We start from the raw sequence: 20,623 nt of genomic DNA, 5'->3' as shown, positions 1-20,623 counted from the left end.
TCTAGCCGCTCTTTACTCATCTAATTTCCACTGTGCTGATTTAGTAATTAGGACATAAAAGGACTACATTTTCCCAGTTCCAAATGAAGTTAATGCATGGGGGGGGGGGAGTGAACACATCACCGTTCTTCATGCTGTATGAGAAATGCATTACAGAATATTTGAAAAAAGCAGTATCATATGGGAAAGTTTATTGCAGAGTGGACGAACAGATAATGATGAACAATATAACATATGACTACTCTAGTCTTAACTACTGACACTAAGTTCTAGCTTATTGGGTTCGGCTTCTTTTTGCAATGCAGGATCGGTGTAATTATGATTTGATTTTAAGGCGCAATTACGTATCCTTTGCTACTCTGTCTCTGAATAACGACACAAATCGTTCCTCTTCTTTACAGGTGAACAATAATGGGACAGGTCAGGTGACCACAACGCTTCCCTACTACGAACCAGGCGGCAGGATTGAGGTCACCTTAGTCGGCAAGTATGTCCGAGTGCGGTTGATAGACTCATGCGTGGAGGTATTCTTCGACGGGAGCCACCGACTTAGGGTTAGTATATCACAGACACTCTGATGATTCATGTTTTATCTGCCATGAACGATTTTGATAGATGATACATTTCAAATCAACAGGAAAACTTCCATGTGATGAACTCAAATTAAGATTAAGATGACGTTTAATATAAACGACACTTAATCCTGGATTGTTCACGGTATCCTCAAAGCTTTTCAATCTTCTTTCCGCTTGTTCAACAGAATTTGATACATTCCGTCCTATAGATAAATTCAACTACATTTTGGAAGGAGACAAGCCTTATTGTATACAAATAGGTAAATATATCAAAGACTGTTTAGATCTTAGAACTAGTGGTGTAAGTGATAGGTCAAACTCGACATATACTTGTACGTAGGTTAATTCTTTTGTATCCCATTGTTTGTTTGTTTGTTTGTTTGTTTGCATGTTTAGTTGTAGAATACCTTACAAAAGTCGCTGTACTTTTGTTGTGTTAATAAAAGATTTGTATGTAAAAGTTTATCTGAAATTAAATGTGTATTGGTCTAATTTTACAGGTGGAGGTTCCAACGACCTACATGGGTAACATGTGTGGGCTGTGCGGTGATTTCAACGGTGACCCGAACGATGACCTGCAAGGCCTAAGCACGACCGTTTTTGGAAATACACATCTTACCGACATCTCAACGTAAGTAATGTGAACACGTACATATAATTGACATTTTATATACCCACTCCATCCAATGGTAAGACAGTTCAAAAATGCAACATAATGTAACTGAGAAACAAAGGTACATTGATAGATAAAAGTGCAAATGAAGACCTAATTTGCATAATCAATGAGAAAATACTGTCATTCTTTATTGGTAGATACCTGGAATTGCCTACTTGTGGCATTTGGAAGTTATGTCTTTGTCTTTGTCTTTTTATTTCGCACAGGTAAAAGAATTTTACATACATATGACAGGTCAATACACATAGTGCCGGGGAAGGTAGAGACCAATGTGGTCTATAATATTCCATCCCCATTTTTCAAACAGAATAAATTACAATGATAAATTAAGATATAGAGAAAAAAAATGACAACTTAATATCGTAACAAATAACAAAATCAATAACTAATAATAACAATAACAAAAAACAAGAACTAAATTATTATATATAAAGAAACAATTACCTAACTGAACACAGAAAAATTACCAACTAAGTAAGAAAGGAAACAATTCGATAGATAATAACGATGCAAATAACGACAAGCATATATAACAACACAAGTCAATAACACAAAAAATGCACCCAGACATGCAGGATATAAATGAAAAACCAAAGAATAGAAGGTTAAGCAAAGGATTGATTGTTTAAAATGGAGCTTTTTAACATGTTTTTGAATCTCAGTAGTGATTTGCAGTTTTGTAAGTTTTCATGTAAGCTATTCCAAGTTTGCGGGCATCTGTACATCATGGAGAACATTCGCTGCTGTGTTTTTGCTTGTATCTGTTTCAAGTTGTTTCGTTGCCTTGTATTATAATGATGAAATTCCGAGTTGAAGTGAAAGAGACGTTTGAATTGATTTGGTACACAGGAACTATCATTGATTATTTTATGGACAAAAATAGAAGTTTGAAGCTTGTTAATATCATATATAGTCATAACTTTTTGATTACGAAAAAGCGATGAGGAGGGGAATGTGTATGAGACATTTGAAACTAAACGAACAAAACGTTTTTGTAAGAGAAGCAGTGGTTTTAATGTTGTGGCGTATGTACTAGCCCATACTATATTACAATATGCTAGGTAGGGATATATAAGACTGTAGTATAATATAAGGAATGTTTTTGGAGATAGCAGATTTACAATTTTTCTGATAATACCTATGTTTTTATAAATTTTCTGGCAAATAAGGTCTACATGTTTTTTCCAAGTTAATTTTTCATCGATGGTGATACCTAAAAAACAAGTGTGAGTTACTTGATCAATAGGTGTGTTATTGATCGCTATTTTGACATTTTCTTTATTATATTTCTTATTTTTCCCCGCAAAAATAATTATATTCGTTTTCTTAACGTTTAATGATAATTTATTTGCTTGGAACCATTTGTTCATTTTGTCTAATTCGCGATTCATTTTGCTTACTAAAAATTCAAGATTTGAGTGGGAAGTAAATAAGTTCGTGTCATCAGCAAATAATAGTGCATATATTTCATCAGATACAAAAGCTAAATCATTGATATAGATGAGAAATAACAGGGGACCCAAAATAGAACCTTGAGGGACGCCACAGGAAATTGGTTTTGTGTCTGAAGAGTACATATTATTGGTGACATATTGTTTTCTATTTGATAAATAATCCTTTAACCAGGTGAAGACTAAGCCATTGAAGCCGTAGCATTTGAGTTTCTCCAACAATATGTCATGGTCCACCGTATCGAAAGCCTTCGATAGATCCAGAAAAACTCCAATGGTGAATTCATTCCTTTCTATGGCCGAGGTTATTTTATCTACTAATTTCAAGAGGGTCATGTATGTTGAATGATGTTTTCGGAAACCGTACTGATGTTCGTGAAGTATGTTATTTTCCTCCAGATGTTGCGAAATTCTTTTGTATACTAGTTTCTCCAGAACTTTTGAAAAGACGGGCAAAATAGATATGGGTCGGTAATTTGACACCGAACAAGGGTCTCCAGATTTGAAAAGGCGATGGGCATGTTGGATATGAACCATGCAAATGAGGGATCAATTTGCATAATATATATTTCATGGAGGTATGAGGTCCCCGAACTCTTGTTTCAGTCCTTTTGCAAAAACAGTCTAGTCCAAGATCAGGATTCTTGCTAAGTTCATACATTGGTGCCATAATCTTCCTACAACTTATGATCCACTGCGCATCACAGCGGTATATTCATTGACAAAGCCTGGAGTTAGACAGTCATAAATTCCCATTTGTTCGAAATTACAGTTCAATTATGCTTTAGAATGAATAAGTATTTTCTTCTTAGATTATCAAAAGACAATTCCTTGTAATGAGACATCCTCAATCCACCTCAGTTGTCCAGGAGGTGACCCAGGCCCGACGGATGACCCACCAACCAGCTGTGACGATGCATTGACGGCCGAAGTGTCGGCAATTGACAAATGCGGGATGCTAACAGATCCGGGCGGCCCGTTTGCCATTTGCCACAACATTGTTGATCCTCAGGATTTCTTTGACAACTGCGTCTTTGACATGTGCGCATGGGAGGGAGCGGATGGACTGTGTCAGAACCTGGAGGACTATGCTGACACATGTGCGGAACACGGCGTGCCGCCCATTAGTTGGCGGACAACGGACTTTTGTCGTATGTGTGATTCTGATGCTCGATCTACAATGTCATGTATTCTTAACACTTTATGTATCTATATCTATATCCATGTCTATAACTATATCTATATCTATATCTATATCTATATCTATATCTATATCTATATCTATATCTATCTATCTATCTATCTATCTATCTATCTATCTATCTATCTATCTATCTATCTATCTTCCTTTCTATCAATCTATCTATCTATCTATCTATCTATCTATCTTTCTATCTATCTATCTATCTATCTATCTATCTATCTATCCATCCATCTATCTACATATCTAGCTATTCATTTCTTTATGTATATGTAAACAAACAACATATTTTACATGCATACATGACATGTCATTAGTTAAAATTCATGTGAGCAATATATAGCAATTTTCAAAGCAGACTTTAACTCTTTGTTTATCATCGACAGCCTTGCAGTGTCCAGCAAACAGCGTGTACCAATCATGCACAAGCCCCTGCCCTGCGACCTGCCGGGATCAATCCGCCCACTGCACCGATGACTGTGTAGAAGGCTGCGAGTGCGTGACAGACCACGTCTGGAGTGGACAAAGCTGCGTTCCAGTAAACCAATGCGGATGCTTCGATGAGGAAACCGGTCAATACTATGAGGTCTGTTTATTGTATTTTAGTAGTCTTGTGACAAGCATTCTTGTTTGTCACGTTGATCTACAATGTTTCCTCTTTTTGTGGCTCCTCCGTTATCTTGGGGAAGACGATCTGGTCTTGACTGGATGTCTATCCTTTTGACTCAGACACTCACGGTAGAGAGTGTGTGGCTCAGCCATAGCCTGGTTCAATCTGAGACTAGCATAGTTAGCGTGAGCGACATAACCAGCATTTGTGTGACAAACGTCCGGATGTGAGTGAAAATGAACAACAACAAAAAATACAGAAAAGTGCTGAAGAGTGTAGGTCCCGGCAAACTGTCGACCTATTGATATGGATCCTGTAATATGCCGCGTTTCTTGTAATGATTTTTTGTTGCTGTTTTTCACTCATTTTCAGCTCAATGCACAATGGGGAACCGCGGACGGAAGGGAGTGCGTATGCACTGAGGGAGGGATCATCGAATGTGTGCAAGTGAACTGTGATGAAGATGGCGGTTACAGCTGGACGCTCGTGGATGGGGTCTGGGGATGCCATTGTGTAGGCGCCTGTTGTGGTAAGACAGTTTTACTGCGTTGTGGATGGATCTGTATTGTTTTGAATACATGTGATATAGCGGTACTAAGGTATCTGAATGCTATAGAGAGTCTTGTAAAAGAAGTGGTTCACTACCAAATTGCCAATGTCTTTCCAAAGCATTATCTTGTTGAAACCTTAATTGTGTTCATCGATTTGCTGTAGAAACAAAAAAAATCAGACTGCCGGGTTGCTGCTTCTTAATGCTTAACATGTACTTCCGTGTTATTCTCCAAGCAGAGGTTTTGGTCGGGTGGGGTAGTAGTGGCCAGGGGTTTTTATGTTGGCCTCCCGTAAAAAAAAACGGCCACTACTACCCCACCCGACCAAAACCTCTGCTTGGAGAATACTTCCGTGCCATTTTTACAAGACGTTCTTTGATATCCCACTCTTCAAGTGCTTTGCAATGTATGAACCTATCTTTGTGTCTAGCATGCGAACGACTTCATTTCACAAGAAATTCATGTGTTTTCCTCCTGATTACAGAGAGATCAATCTGCTATGCGTCCGGAGATCCACACTACTGTACCCCTGACGGGAGACGTCATCATTTCCAAGGTCCGTGCAGATACACGTTCGCCAAGGATTGCATCGGCAACGACTTCACTGTAGAAACCAAAAACGTACCCTCACCAAGGCGGCCATCTGTGTCACTTGTGCGTTCAGTGTACGTGATAGTCGTCTGCGATGGGCAACTGTGGGTAATCTGTATTCTTCAACGCAGAGTTGTGCAGGTCAGTGACGTTACTTTTTGCTAGTCGAAGATTAGTTTGCGATTCCAATTTGTTAAAAATTATTCTAGTTCTAGTTGTTTAAATAACTAGTTTGTGGCATCTGTATTTGGGCTTATTGTAGGCCAGTTTCCGGTTTGCACTGTAACTGTATTTATAAATGCATCATTACGCCAAAAATAGTTACTCAAGCAACTGGGTAAAAATGACTGTTTCGAAATTTTATCCAGTTGCTTGAGTAACTATTTTTGGCGTATCTTACTACCTGGATGTCTAACCTTCATCAATGTGTAACTGCATCATTAGTAATATCTGAACAGATTTTGCAACGTAGAATGCACGGATGGATGCATCAAGGATTTGCTTTAACACTAAACATCACAGTTATTTTGCGCTATTATCTCTGCATCTGCATAACAGACTGCATTGTTTTTTCCCAAACCAGGTGAACGGAGTGATCCGCACGGTTCCCCTCAGTCTAGCCAATGGCGAGATCGATATCAAACTGACCGGCAGGTTTATCCGAATAGAGTTGGTGAAGTTGTGCGTGGTGATTTATTACGACGGACGTCACCACGTTAAGGTGCGTACATTACAGAGAGCTTCGACGATTCTCCATTTTGACCTTTCCTGCAGTTACAGCGTTTCTTCATTTTGATATGTTCACCTTGAATGTTCACCTTGAAGTTCAGCCAGTAGGTACCCTTGAAGAGTAATGAGGCTGTGCCTAGTTGATATCATTTGTACGGACAGCTATATAGTGATTCTCTCTTTTTTTGCGTACTGATAGTTATGTTGATTCTCCCTTCCGATACGTTGCTGTACGGTAACTGATCAACTGTCATCTTATAAAGTCAAAACAAGAGTCCCTGTCTGGATATATGCTAATAAGTAGCCATCTGGGTGGAGAATTGATAATGCTTATATGATGTAGCGTTATAGTAATTAGAAATATTCTTAGATAGATCTAGACTGTTACTACCGTTATCTGTAAATTGCTATACATTATATAATTAGCATAGAAAAACGCAACTCTAAGTCTGTATTAATTCCATGTTGCAATTGCCGTAGATCACACTGGATATAGTCTTATAGTAACTAGAAATATTCTTATATAGAACTAGATTGTTACCTATGTTGCCTGTAAATTGCCATACATTGTCACTGATGCAATTGTTGTGCAATGAAATCATTCATTCATATAACACTGCCACAGGTGGAGATTCCAAGTAACTACCAGAACCAACTGTGTGGGCTCTGCGGTAACTTCAACGGCGTAAAGGGCGATGACTTCGTGATGTCAGATGGAACCCAAGCTGCGAACTGGAACCAATTCGGGAATAGCTGGCTGACCGACCCAGACACGTATGTCACGTTGATAATTACGTGTGAATGTTGATTGACAAATGTGTGAATAATTTGAAATTGAAAAGGACGTTTCTTTGCTATGCCCATCCCCGTGCAATTTCATTCAAGTTCAAGTTAACTTTGAACATTCCAGTTCTTCCGCGACCGGGTAGTGCGCGACAAAAAAGTGACGAAAGGGTTCCGAGGGGCAGGGTTTGAGTTCACATTTCTCATAATGTGCTTCGAACTGATATTAGATACTAGCATGGCTGAAAAGCGTATGAATTGGTGTGTTTTTGGTGAAAATTGCGTTTCGGTCCGAGCCGTATTTCCAGATATCCACCCTCGTGAAATGTCCCTTGACCCGAGATTGACCTTTGTTGCGTTCTGTGGGTGATGTCGACATGCCTTGCGCCGAGGATGATTAAAGAAATTGAAGTACTAAAATTTTCTTTATAATTGGCTCGATTATACACTAGGTTATCCTCTTTCTGACAACATCAGTCATTACTGCTGCAAAATGTTTTTCTACTAGTTTTATCCTACGCGAAAATGCCACATTTTGCGCATCATTTTTGACGTAAAGTTATGATTTTTTTCTTATAATTTGAAGAAACAAAACTCAGCTGGTCTTGTAGCGGAAGGGATGGGCTTTCACCCCATACAAAGTTGATTTACTTCGGAATAATTCCCTGGAAGAGACAGTACCTAGACTTGAGGGTGCGCAGCCTCCAATTGAAACCCCAAATAAACTGGGGTGTGCTCCCTTGAGCCCATGACTATCGATTTGGTCCTTCTTTAGCTGCAAATGTTTGCTGCTTAGGATGAATCTGTGATCTAACTAATAAGAAAATGAGAGACTGTAGATAACATATAGTTTATACTGCTTACACTCCCTTTCCATTAGAGGCTGCGAACGGTGCAGCGACCGCTTAGCGTCCAAACATTTGACAAATTGATTAATGAATTCTAAGTATAAAGGACGAATTTCCTTGTGCTTTTATTTTACGAAGTATGTTTCCATGATTACGACATTAGCTTCTCTGTCCACCTCAGTTGTGATGGTGACATTCCAACCGGTGAACCTCCGACCCTTGGACCGTGTGATGAGTATGAGGCAGAGTGTGCTGTGCTCATGGATGCCGGGGGCCCGTTTGCCAGTTGCCATGATATTCTAGATCCCCAGCCTTACTTTGACGACTGCGTCTTCGACATGTGTTCAACAATGGGGGAGTACCTCTGTGCCAACCTGGAGGTATACTATGACACCTGCATGGCCGCAGGCGGGGCTCCCTTTGCCTGGCGATCGATGGACCTCTGTCGTAAGTTCAATTCTAAGACTCCATCTATTCATTGTTTTGTGTTTCGGAGGTTCTTACAGATCTATCGAGAAGAAGCTACAGGAGCAACCTCAAGGGCACAGACTGTGTCTGTTTGGAGAAAATGAATGAATGATTGAAACAATCAATCAATCAATCAATCAATCAATCAATCAAGTGATTTTCATTTATTTCAGCTATGTTACAATACTATGAGCAGGACAGGAGTTAACTCCCCCCTCTCACTGAGATGCAACTAGTTGGCGACTAAAAGTGGCGACGACTTGGCAAGTTTCCCCTAGCACTCACACTGACGCACGACGCATTTGCAAATGAAGCCCTACTGAGTAGCCCAGTGTTGCTACTGAATCAAAAACCAATATAAAATGACTAAAAAAGCATAAAAAGATTAACAGTGATAAAAGGATTTTCACTTATGTTACTTGGCGCAACATGATTAACATATTGTGAAATATAAGCATAACGTTTTTACAGTGACAGAAATTAACAAAACTGACACAAACGATAAACAAGATTTCTCTCTATTGTGTGTTTTTGTATGTGATGATATATGTTTATAGATTTATTAGAGCAAACAAACATTGAACCTGAGTTACCATCTTTAAACCAAATTAAATGGCAACTTTTGGCGACTGACGGGGAGCTATTGGCGTCTTATGGTACCAAAGAGGAGGCCACTATTGGAAACTAGTTCGCAGCTAGTTGGAAACTAGTTCGCGTCCATTCGCCACTTGCGATTTTTTTAACTGTCAAAAAAAAATCGCCACAGCAGGAGACGAACTGGCGTTCATTGGAAACCGCGTGGAAACTACTTGGCAACTGTGCGAAACTAGTTGGCGACTGTCAGTTGCAACTAGTCGCCAACTCGTTGCATCTCAGTGATAGGGGGGCTTAACAGGATACATAAAGTTTACGGCTTCTTTCCAAACAATACAAAGCATGATTATTGATAACGACGACGACATTGTATTTCCTTCTGCAGATGTAGTTGAAATGCTAATTTCTCAACAGCACAGCAATTGGTATGAACTCTTTGTTTTCGATAGCTATGGAGTGTGGAGAACACAGCTCGTACTCTCATTGCACAAGCGCCTGTCCCGCGACATGCGTGAACCCTAGCGCCCCGGACAACTGTGACCTTCCCTGTGTAGAAGGCTGCGAGTGCGATGAAGGCTACATGCAAAGTGGACTGGAGTGTGTACCTCAATCAAACTGTGGTTGCCTCGACATTTTTGAGAACTATTACACGGTAACTATCATACTGCATATGTGAAGTGCTGTTTTAGAAATCGTGTTTTAATCAAGTATTATCGTTAAGATTTTTATCGTGCAATCATAATGTCTTCAATGTCACCAAAGGTGTTTGTGATGTGTAGGAATGTTCCTTTTACCAACTGTAAACGACCTCGTAATTCAGCCTACCCAGCGGCTGCAAGGAGGTTTGTAAGTCTTGCTGTTTCTCAATAAACCAGTCTAATACTACTACTACTACTACTACTACTACTACTACTACTACTACTAAATACGATTTATCACAAATGTCTAAGTGGCTGTGCTGTAAGCTACCACTCTGAATATGTCAAATTAGGAGAGCCCTGTTCAGTCATATACAGATTCAGCTGTTGATAGGTAGAAGAACATGATAATGCATCAGAATGTGTTGATATCAATGGATGCAGTGAGGTAAATATAATATTGCACTGTCTTTATCTTAACGAGCATTTTTTTTCTAGCTAGGAGAACAATGGGGAACAGAAGACGGGCAAGAATGTGAATGCGGACATTTATCCCCATTGATCCCGATCGCACGTATCACTTGTACACCAGTGACCTGCTATGAAGAGGGAGGTTACGCCTGGATGCTCGTGGACGGAGTATGGGGATGCCACTGCAATGACAGCTGTTGTGGTGAGACATACTTTACCATTTAAACAACAATAGTTTCTTTCTTTTTCAGTCCTGTCAATCTTTTAATTGATAGGAGCAAACACTGCACGAAATTATATATTTGAGCATACCTTAAAGTATATTACGTAAAGGTACCATTTCTACACTCAAGTCGGGCTTTACGCATACTTTAAAGCAGGCTTTAAAGATAAGATTTCGTGCAGTGAAAACCGATGGTGTATCCAGAAGGAGGAAAGAGGTTGCATGGAAATTTGTACCATAAAGGACTGTCATGTGAACGTGTGTGAGAAGTGCTAAACTCCCTTTACATAGCATTGGTAGATATTCACTCTAAAGACGCACTGTACCATATTTAAACCTCTCGGTGAAAATCTAGACAAGATTCTGCATGATAGAGCTGTTAGCGCATGGCTTTGTAACGGGTATCCGGTCCTGCGCAATGGAGTCAAATGGCTCCTTCCTGTCCGCCCAATTGAAACTAAGTCCAGCCAGGGAATGTGTTTGCTTTACCTCTGAAACTGCCTTTTGTTTCCTTAACTGCCTTGCTCATTATTGTACTTTACTCAGTGCGTCGGCACGAGGGTTGTGCAGGTAAAGACCCCCTGACGAGGGTCCAAAGATATGACACTACCAGTAACCAATTCATTTAGAATGTCATTTATACTGCTTTCTACTGTAATTATTACATTCTCGACATCTGCACTATAAAAATTGTCTTTTCCAACAGGCAAATAAGGCTTACGCCTTATGAACAGGCATCTACATAATATGTGCGTTGGTACTGTCCCCAGGTCAAAATCTGAACTTGACTCTTCAAGTGCACTGGAATGTTTGAATTAATCTTTGTACCTATAGCTATCACGCTAACAATTTCTTCTCACAAGAAATTATTTTGTATTCCCGACAGATAGAGCAATCTGCTATGCATGGGGAGATCCACATTACTGTACCCCTGACGGAAGGACGTTTAATTACCAAGGTTCGTGCAGATACACGTTCGCCAAGGACTGCGGAAACAACGATTTTACTGTGGAAGTACAACAAATACCGTGGGAAAGGAGACCATCCCGTTCAGTTGTTCGCACAGTGTACGTGATAGCATACGGGTTCGAAATCGAGATTGGTCAAGGCAGATATGTGAGGGTGAGTAGCTTTATTGTTAATGTTTTTGGCAATGCAAGTGAAAGCTGTAATTGCTTCTTCTTTTTCTTCCAAAAAAGCACCTTATGGTTTCTCTGCAAGTAATTTATTTGGAGAATGGTCTAGATGCACTGGTAACGTTACACGGCCTTCAAACTGGAACAGTCAGGCAAATGCATCAACCATTAATGTTTTAAGATTTTGCAACACATAATACCCTCCCCCCAAGACTTAAAATCAACGTCAATTATCAATCACGCTTGCCATTTTCTTGACTTCTTAATAACAAACTGCATTGCTTTCCTCCAACAAGGTGAATGCGCCACCGCCAGGCTTCTCCGCCGTGCTTCCCATCACACTAGCAGGTGGCAAGATCGTGATCACACTGAGCGGCGGGTTCGTCCGAGTAGAACTGACAGATTTGTGTGTGGTGATTCTCTACGATGGGCGCACGCGGATTGAGGTGAGCACAAAGTGCAAATGTGGAACAAATATGTATCTGTTGTGTATTATGTGATTATAAACCCTACACCAATTCAGCACTAGCTGCCATTGCACGGGTAATTTCTGACCATAAACCATAATCATTATTATTATTATTAAAGACAGCGCCATTTCAACATGGTGTGAATGAACGCTTTTGAAAATTCTCTATTTAGACACCTTGTCTGACGAAGTATCAAAGTAACTGATAAAAACAAAAGTCAAGGTCCTGATGATATACACATACCAAGCCGGTACTTAAGAGGGGGTAATCATGTTGTTTTTATAATACTGATGTAGGTGGAGATTCCAAGTAACTACAAGGGCGTACTGTGTGGGCTGTGCGGCAACTACAACGGTATGAGCGGCGACGACTTCATGAAACCAGGCTACATGCTGACCTCGAGCGTGAACGAATTCGGGAATAGCTGGGCAACCGACATCGCAACGTATGTCACATGAATACAGGGTGCACCAATGGCATCCTTTATTGTTATAGCATTCGTACTTTGTATATATCACATTCTCTGATATTAATAAAAGATTTTATCCTAATAAGATTGTTTCCCGGATAATCTTGAACCTTGTTGGTAGACACGTTCAGATGTTCAAGATATTATGATCTGACAGAAATTAGCATAAGATGTATGTTATGCTGTAGTATTCTGAAAATGCCATTTTTATGTAGGCACTAAGTAAATTGTGACCCGAAATTAAATCCAAAATTTAGTAATGTGTTTAGTAATGTGGAATTCGTCATAGCATAATGTCGAATACAGACGAAGCCACTTAATTGCACCTCGGATAAACGCCCCTTCCGTTTAATTGCACCGAATCCCAATATCCAAAACCTGTTCCCATTCACTGCATTGTTAGTGACTCCGCATATCTGCACCGTGCATGGTTACCAATGCCGGATAACTGCACCAATTTTTTTCAAAAATCCTCGACAACCTTACTGAAAAGGTGCGCTTAAATCGGCAAACGCGGTACAAATGATCCGATACCAGCCGGTGTAAATGCACAATATCGCCAATATGTTTAAAACTGTTTTGAGTAACAAAAGAAGGCGGTCTCCATTGACAGTTACGTTGATAGGAATCGTATGGGAGGTCCCGGGCGGGTCACCCATAATCAGTAACCAAGTTTTAGTTTCAATTCCTAGTTTCATGGCGGTACATGATTTTCGTAAATCTACAACTGCACTCTACGTAATGTATAAACACAGAAACTATTATCCCATGAGTGGCATGATGATGTTTCAGAATGCCTCCCCTGTAACATTACGTGTGTTGTAATGCGATAGATTGCATGGAAAAATGAGAGAATGCAAAATCAAAACAGGTTCGTAGTCATTTCTTTATTTTACAGCTAAGGGTCAATAAATAAAGTTAATAACTTAATAATTTCGTCTGTTTTCTTTGTGCTAGTGTTTCTGACTAACAATACACCCCCTCGCCCATGGTGGTGGGGTCCAGCTGGGCATTTCGCATAATTGCACCAGCCGGATAATTGCACCAAAAATGCTGACAAATGGGTGGTGCAGTTAAGCGGATTCTACTGTATTTGTATACTTGCTCAATCTAATATGTTTTGCTGTACATTTGTATTACCTAGAGTGCAGTTATTTAACTTAGCCTGAAGTATGCATGTCAAGTTTGAAAGATTGCAACTTTTCACCTGCTCTTTTACATCTGTGCAACATTAGCATGTATGGTAAACATACTTATGGTGTACTTAAACGACTTTCTGTACTGAAAAATTAAAAACTTGAAGAATTGGCCCAAGTGCAACACTGGTACACAGTAACATTGGAATAACCATCAGTTGACAAAATTCTCAAATTAAAAATGAATGTTCTCTTTAGTGGCATAACTCATTTAGCTATACAATATCGCTGGTAAGCTAATCAATGACATAGGGAGAGGAATTTGGAACTATTCACTAATTGATATTCATTTATTTGTCCACCTTAGTTGTGAAGTTGACCCTCCAACCGGTGATCCTCCAACTCTCGGACCGTGTGCTCCGATGTATTCGGACCAGTGTGATGTGCTCACAGACCCGATGGGTCCGTTTGCTGACTGCCATGGATATGTAGACCCAATGCTTTATCACGAAACGTGCGTCTACGACATCTGCTCAACAGAGGGAGGGGTCCTTTGTGCGAACCTGGAGACATATTATGCCGCCTGTCTGCGCGCAGGCTCTCCTTCCTTTACTTGGCGAAGTCCAGACCTTTGTCGTAAGTTCCGTATTCATACTAAATCTATCATATTTTTCATATATTTTATAACATTTCTCTTAAAGAAACTGCATGAACAACATCATTGCTCATCGACAATAGTTTATCCTAATATAGATAGACTTGTGGTTTTTTCCCCACAGTACTTATCTGGAACACTTTGCCTGTAACAATCCGCCAACACATGTACTCAAACCTCAGCATTCTATCAGTCAAGAAATTACTAGCTACTTACTACAAATCACAGGTAAACCATATACTTAACCGACAACATATGCACCTGGTCCTCTATCTGTAGATGTGACAAGTGCCTGGCAACCTAAAATCATACCTCTTGTTTTTCTCTTGTTCATTTTTTGTATTGTATTGTATTGTATTGTATTGTATTGTATTGTATTGTATTGTATTGCATTGTATTGTATTGTAGTTTTATTGCACATTTGTTGAGGAGCCGGCCCTGTAGAGAAACCAGGTTTCTGTTACCGGCTCCTCACAGATTTGTTTTTAATCTGTAAAGCGGAATAAATAAATCCAACAACTGGAATGGATCTTTGTTTTCGATAGCAATGGAATGCCCAGACAATAGTGCCTACTCTGCGTGTACAAGCCCCTGTCCTGCGACCTGCGTAGACCCCAACGCCCCAGATAACTGTTTTATTGAGCACTGTATGGAAGGCTGCGAGTGCGATGCAGGCTACATCCAAAGTGGTTTGGGCTGCGTACTTCCAGCGGACTGTGGTTGCACCGACGAGGATGGATACTACCACACAGTTAGTGTGATTTATTGTCATAAGTATCTATAGTATGCTGTAAAAGACAGCAGCCACCATATTCACGGCTTAGTAAAAGTAGAAGTTGTTTTCAATATATATGCATGGTTTCCGTGAGGAAATAGACACACAGCATGCATTTGATTTACCCATGTATTAGACATGATCATCTTAAACCATCATTCTTCAAAGAAACCTACATTTGCCGTAATAAAGAGAGGTTGGTAAAAATAGGTCTTAAGCAGAAAGTGTTCTTTTACATATAATGCCAATGTGTGCTAGAAGACGCACTGGATATCTTAAACACTTTCCGCTTAATCTGTCCCATTTCACACCATTTTAGCTTGGAGAAATATGGGAAGATGATGGTGAGGAATGTGAATGCTTTCCAGGAGGTATGATCGAATGCGAAGGTAAGAAAACTTAAACAAAAACTGAGACTAGGAGACTATACTGCATATGAACTAAGAAAATGACTTTTCGACTGCTTTAATTCAATGGTTTTCCTTTTCACTCGTCTTTTGCCATAAAGCACATACTATTAGTTAAGAATGTTTAAAATGAATCTAGCATCTATCTTAAATTACTCACTTTTGATTCTCCATATAGTCTGCACTCTGTTAAAGTGTCATATTTCACAAGTTTTACAAATCTGTAAGTAAGAATTCAAAGCATTCTAAATTCTGCATACGATTAAGAAGACGTCCATGACTGCGGTATCTATGACTATGTATTCTTTATATAAGTATGATTGTAGTTTACAGCACCTGCGCATGCGCTATATCTGTTTTTTCTTCAGAAATCGATGGATGTGATCCCAACCCTTGTGATGCCAATGCTCAATGTGAGGACAATCCTGCTCCTGATACTGGTGCGACCTGTACGTGCAACGTTGGGTATACGGGTGATGGAGTCACATGCACAGGTAATACCTGCTTTTGACAACTTCTGGAGTTAAGGGTTACGCTTGATAAGGTATCCATGCTTTAAGTATTTGAGGATTTTCTAGTTTATATGGCACTTGGACCCCTGGGAAGAACGGACATGTATATATATGTATATGTACTGGCCGACAGGGCCTTCCAAGAAAAATAAAGGTTTACTACTACTACAGTACTACTACTACAATATAGTTCCATCGTGGCTACAACAAAACTTATTTTATTCAGCGCAAGAGCTATTTACTACTCCAAAATCATGACATTAGCTTGGTCAGAGTACCTGATAGCAAACCATTTGCTGAAGCACATAAAAAAGCTATAACCCAAACTATAATCATTGCGATTTTATGTCACAACCTACCGGTACACAAAAGATGAAACCAATCTATCCGGCCGGCCGTTCCTTAGCTATCCATGTAACAAAAACGCAAACAGAGCGAAACGATAACTAAGATATAACCAAAAGAATTAAAGGATGTAATGATAGCAATTTGTAAGATATCATGGCAACAATTTTTCTCTCTTTAAAACAGACGTGGACGAATGCGGGACGAACAATGGTGGCTGTGAGCAGACTTGCACAAACACAATGGGGAGTTATGTCTGCTCTTGTGATACTGGCTACACTCTAAATGCTGATGGGCATTCATGTGACGGTAGGCGTCTTTTGTTTGGCATAGATTTCACTCATACAGGCTCCTATAAAGGTTGACAAATTTAAAAAAAAAGTGCAACCAGAATTACCAACAGATGTAAGAATGCGTTGTGTTTTGTTGGTAAGATAAGACTTTAATACTTTGGACAACTTGTGTTATTTGTGTAGAGAAGATCATTAACTTACATAACGTTTGCAACTAAATGACCTTATTTGTATTTTGAAAAAAGAATCTTTTAGAATACGTCACTTGTAAAGGTCAACATCGTTTGGCGAATGGTTTAGGATATGGATCTTTCCAACAATAGATACTGCATATGTTCTTGCTGAAGGTACTGTAAGTACTAGAGATATGTGATATTCCACGACATGTATTGTCTCTGTCTACAGGACTAAGCCATAGTCATAGGAGTTGGCTAGTCGGGCAGCCTTGACTGTATGTATTTTGAAGCCGAACTAATGAGAAGATACAAATAAACATAATATTGAAAGAGGCCAAATATCCACATCACTAATATTAAGAATGGTTACTGTATGTATCAGCTAATGTGTCTTGACACCACTTTTCCTCTCTTTGGAATATAGACGTGGACGAATGTAACACGAACAACGGTGGCTGTGCGCAGACTTGCACGAACACAGTGGGGAGTTATTACTGTACATGTGGTGATGGCTACACTCTGAATGTTAATGGACATTCATGTGACGGTGGGCGTCTTTTGTTTTGCATAGATTTTGCTCATACAGGGTCCTACAAAGATGAATGTATTTGAGAAAACTACGACTACAATAACCACCATGATAGAAGAATGTGTTGTGTTGTCTAGATAATACTTAAATACTTTGGAAAACTGGTGTTGTTTTTAAGAAAAATATCTTTAACTGGTATAATTTTTTTCAACTGAGGACCTTATTTGCATCATCAAAAAGAGACCCTTATGATACGATTGTTATAAAGGTTAACATCGTTTTGCGAATGGATTACTTTGTGGATATCTCATAAAAGATACCACATTTATGTTCTAAAAAGGTACTGTATATACTACAGATATGTGTAATTCCACAAACTGTAATGTCTTTATCTACAGGGCTAAATCAATGCTATATATAGGCACTGGCTAGTCGGGCAGCCCTGACTGTATGTCGTTTATGAATCAACTATATCTATAAAAGAGACCAAATGTTTACATAAACAAAATTAATGAATGAAAGTTGTATGTATTGGCTGATGTGTCATGTCACCACTTTTCCTCTCTTGTGAACATAGACGTGAACGAATGTGACACGAACAACGGTAACTGTGAGCAGAATTGCATGAACACAGTGGGGAGTTATTACTGTACATGTGATGCTGGCTACACCCTGAATGTCGATGGACATTCATGCGACGGTAGGCGTCTTTTGTTTTGCATAGATTTCACTCATACAGGCTCCTATAATGGTGGAAACCTTTGAGAAAACTGCGACTACAATAACCATAATGTTAGAATGATGTGCTTTGATGTGTTGCTAAGATACTTTGGACAACTCGTGTTATATGTGTAGAGAAGATCATTAACTGATATATATTTTGTTGCAACTGAGGACCCTATTTTCTTGTCATTATCAAGGAAAACGTTTATGATACATCAGTTTCAAAGGCTTACACCTTTTGGCCAATGGAAAAGGTGGCTGACCTCTCACAGTAGATAGCACATATCATGGTCAAACTTAAGTTACTGTATATACTACAGATATGTGCATTTCCACGGCCGGCCTGTGGTGTCCACATAGCTAAGCCATAGAGGTAGGCTCAGGCTACTTGTGTATCCCTGATTGAATACCGTTTAAAGTCAAACAGAAAAAAGACCAATAAACTTTATTTTTAAAGAGACCAAATTTTTACATTTACTAGTATTTAGAGTAATTACTGTATGTATCATCTAACGTGTTATGTCACCACTTTTCCTCTCTGAACGTAGACGTGGACGAATGTTTAACGAACAATGGTGGCTGTGGCCAGACTTGCACGAACACTGTGGGTAGTTATGACTGCTCATGTGGTGATGGCTACACCTTGAATGATGATGGGCAGTCATGTGACGGTAGGCGTCTTTTGTTTTGCATACATTTTGCTCATACAGGCCCCTACAAAGGTGGAGAAATGTAAGAAAATTGCGACAACAATAGCTCAGTTTGATAGAAGAATGCGTGGCGTTGTGTTGTGCTGTGTTGCTATAATGAACTTTTTATACTTTGGACAACTTCTGTTTTTTGGGTAGAGAAGATCATCGTCTGGTTTCATTTTTGCAAACATGAGGCCCTTTTTGCATTATGAAAAAGAAACTTTTAGAATACGTCAGATGTAAACTTTAATATATTTTTGCGAATGGATTAGGTTGCAGTAGATACCACATACATGTTATTATGAAGGTGCTGTATATAGCATATATGTATATGTTCATGTGATGATGGCTACACCTTGAATGATGATGGGCATTCATGTGATGGTAGGCGTCTTTAGTTTTGCATACATTATGCTCATACAGGCTCCTACAAAGGTGGAGAAATGTAAGAAAATTGCGACAACAATAGCTCAGTTTGATAGAAGAATGCGTGGCGTTGTGTTGTGCTGTGTTGCTAAAATGAACTTTTTATACTTTGGACAACTTCTGTTTTTTGGGTAGAGAAGATTATCGTCTGGTTTCATTTTTGCAAACATGAGGCCCTTTTTGCATTATGAAAAAGAAACTTTTAGAATACGTCAGATGTAAACTTTAACATATTTTTGCGAATGGATTAGGTTGCAGTAGATACCACATACATGTTATTATGAAGGTGCTGTATATAGCATATATGTATATGTTCATGTGATGATGGCTACACATACAGTCTCCTACAAAAGTGGAAAAATTTAAGACCACAATAACCATCATGATAGGAGAATGTGTAGTGTTGCGTTGATAAGCTTGCACTTTAATCATTTGGACAACTTGCATTATTTGCGTACTGAAGATCAATAACTGATATTGTTTCATTAAATAGAAAACATATTTGCATTATCAAAGAGAAATACATCATCTGTAAAGGTTTACATCGTTTGGCGAATGGATGAGATTGCAGACCTTTTACAGTAGATACCACTTATGTTCTTAATGAAAGTACTGAAAATAGTATAGATAGTTGCAATTCTATGGCATACATTGTCTTTGTCATCAGAGCTAATCCATTATGATAGACACTTGCTGGTCGGGTAGCCCTGACTGTATGTCATTTAAAGCCAAACGAATAAGATAGTACATAAGGTACCTTATCTTCAGAGAGACCAAATATCTACATTGCTCCTGTTACGAATGGCAGCTGTATGTATTAGCTAGTATTTTCTTTACACCACTTTTCATCTCTTTGGAACATAGACGTGAACGAATGCGACACGGACAATGGTGGTTGTGACCACACTTGCACGAACACAGTGGGGAGTTATTACTGTACATGTGACGCTGGCTACACCCTGAATGTTGATGGGCATGCATGTGACGGTAGGCGTCTTTTTGTTTTGCATAGATTTTGCAGGCTTCTACAAGAGTGGAAACGTTTTAGAAAATTGCGACAATAATCATCATGATTGAAGAATGTGTTGTGTTGGGAAGATAAGACCTTAATAGTCCGGACACCTCTTGTAATCTTTGTAGGGAAGATCAATGATGTTTTTTATTCAAATGAGGACCCTATTTGCATTATTATAAAAAAAGAGAAACTGAAAAAAAAATCAGTTGTAGCAAGGTTTACATCGCTTGGCGAATGGATTACTAGTATAATGTGGACCTTTCGCGGTAGATACCACGTACATGTTCTTAACTTCTTACTGAATGTACTGTATAAACTATAGACATTTTGAATCCCACGACCTAAATCATCTTTCTTCACAACGCTAAGTCTTTGTAATAGGCACTGGCTAATCGAGCATCCCTGATTGTACGTTAATTAAAGCGAACGAATAAGAAGATCAATAAACATCATGT

The 20,623-nt window shown here is 39.2% G+C and overlaps 1 protein-coding gene across 1 annotated transcript in view; it reads left to right on the top strand.

The window, feature by feature from the left end:
* Nucleotides 1-20,623, top strand: part of LOC136442057 (IgGFc-binding protein-like) — a 78,087-nt gene that overhangs the window by 27,706 nt on the left and 29,758 nt on the right. Inside the window, exons 5-27 of the mRNA XM_066438659.1 lie at nt 402-554; nt 1,076-1,206; nt 3,564-3,853; nt 4,290-4,489; nt 4,886-5,042; nt 5,549-5,796; nt 6,239-6,376; nt 7,010-7,158; nt 8,197-8,462; nt 9,527-9,729; nt 10,214-10,388; nt 11,296-11,531; nt 11,842-11,991; nt 12,312-12,460; nt 13,988-14,256; nt 14,821-15,026; nt 15,370-15,439; nt 15,826-15,951; nt 16,501-16,623; nt 17,208-17,330; nt 17,890-18,012; nt 18,584-18,706; nt 20,018-20,140. Of these exons, the coding sequence (XP_066294756.1) occupies nt 402-554; nt 1,076-1,206; nt 3,564-3,853; nt 4,290-4,489; nt 4,886-5,042; nt 5,549-5,796; nt 6,239-6,376; nt 7,010-7,158; nt 8,197-8,462; nt 9,527-9,729; nt 10,214-10,388; nt 11,296-11,531; nt 11,842-11,991; nt 12,312-12,460; nt 13,988-14,256; nt 14,821-15,026; nt 15,370-15,439; nt 15,826-15,951; nt 16,501-16,623; nt 17,208-17,330; nt 17,890-18,012; nt 18,584-18,706; nt 20,018-20,140 (3,931 nt within the window). The remainder of the gene's footprint in view (nt 1-401; nt 555-1,075; nt 1,207-3,563; nt 3,854-4,289; nt 4,490-4,885; nt 5,043-5,548; nt 5,797-6,238; nt 6,377-7,009; nt 7,159-8,196; nt 8,463-9,526; nt 9,730-10,213; nt 10,389-11,295; nt 11,532-11,841; nt 11,992-12,311; nt 12,461-13,987; nt 14,257-14,820; nt 15,027-15,369; nt 15,440-15,825; nt 15,952-16,500; nt 16,624-17,207; nt 17,331-17,889; nt 18,013-18,583; nt 18,707-20,017; nt 20,141-20,623) is intronic.

This window comes from Branchiostoma lanceolatum, chromosome 9 (genome assembly GCF_035083965.1).
Source record: "Branchiostoma lanceolatum isolate klBraLanc5 chromosome 9, klBraLanc5.hap2, whole genome shotgun sequence".
NCBI lineage: Eukaryota > Metazoa > Chordata > Leptocardii > Amphioxiformes > Branchiostomatidae > Branchiostoma > Branchiostoma lanceolatum.
Note: the sequence above shows the minus strand (reverse complement) of the source record. Positions and strands in the feature narration are given on the sequence as shown.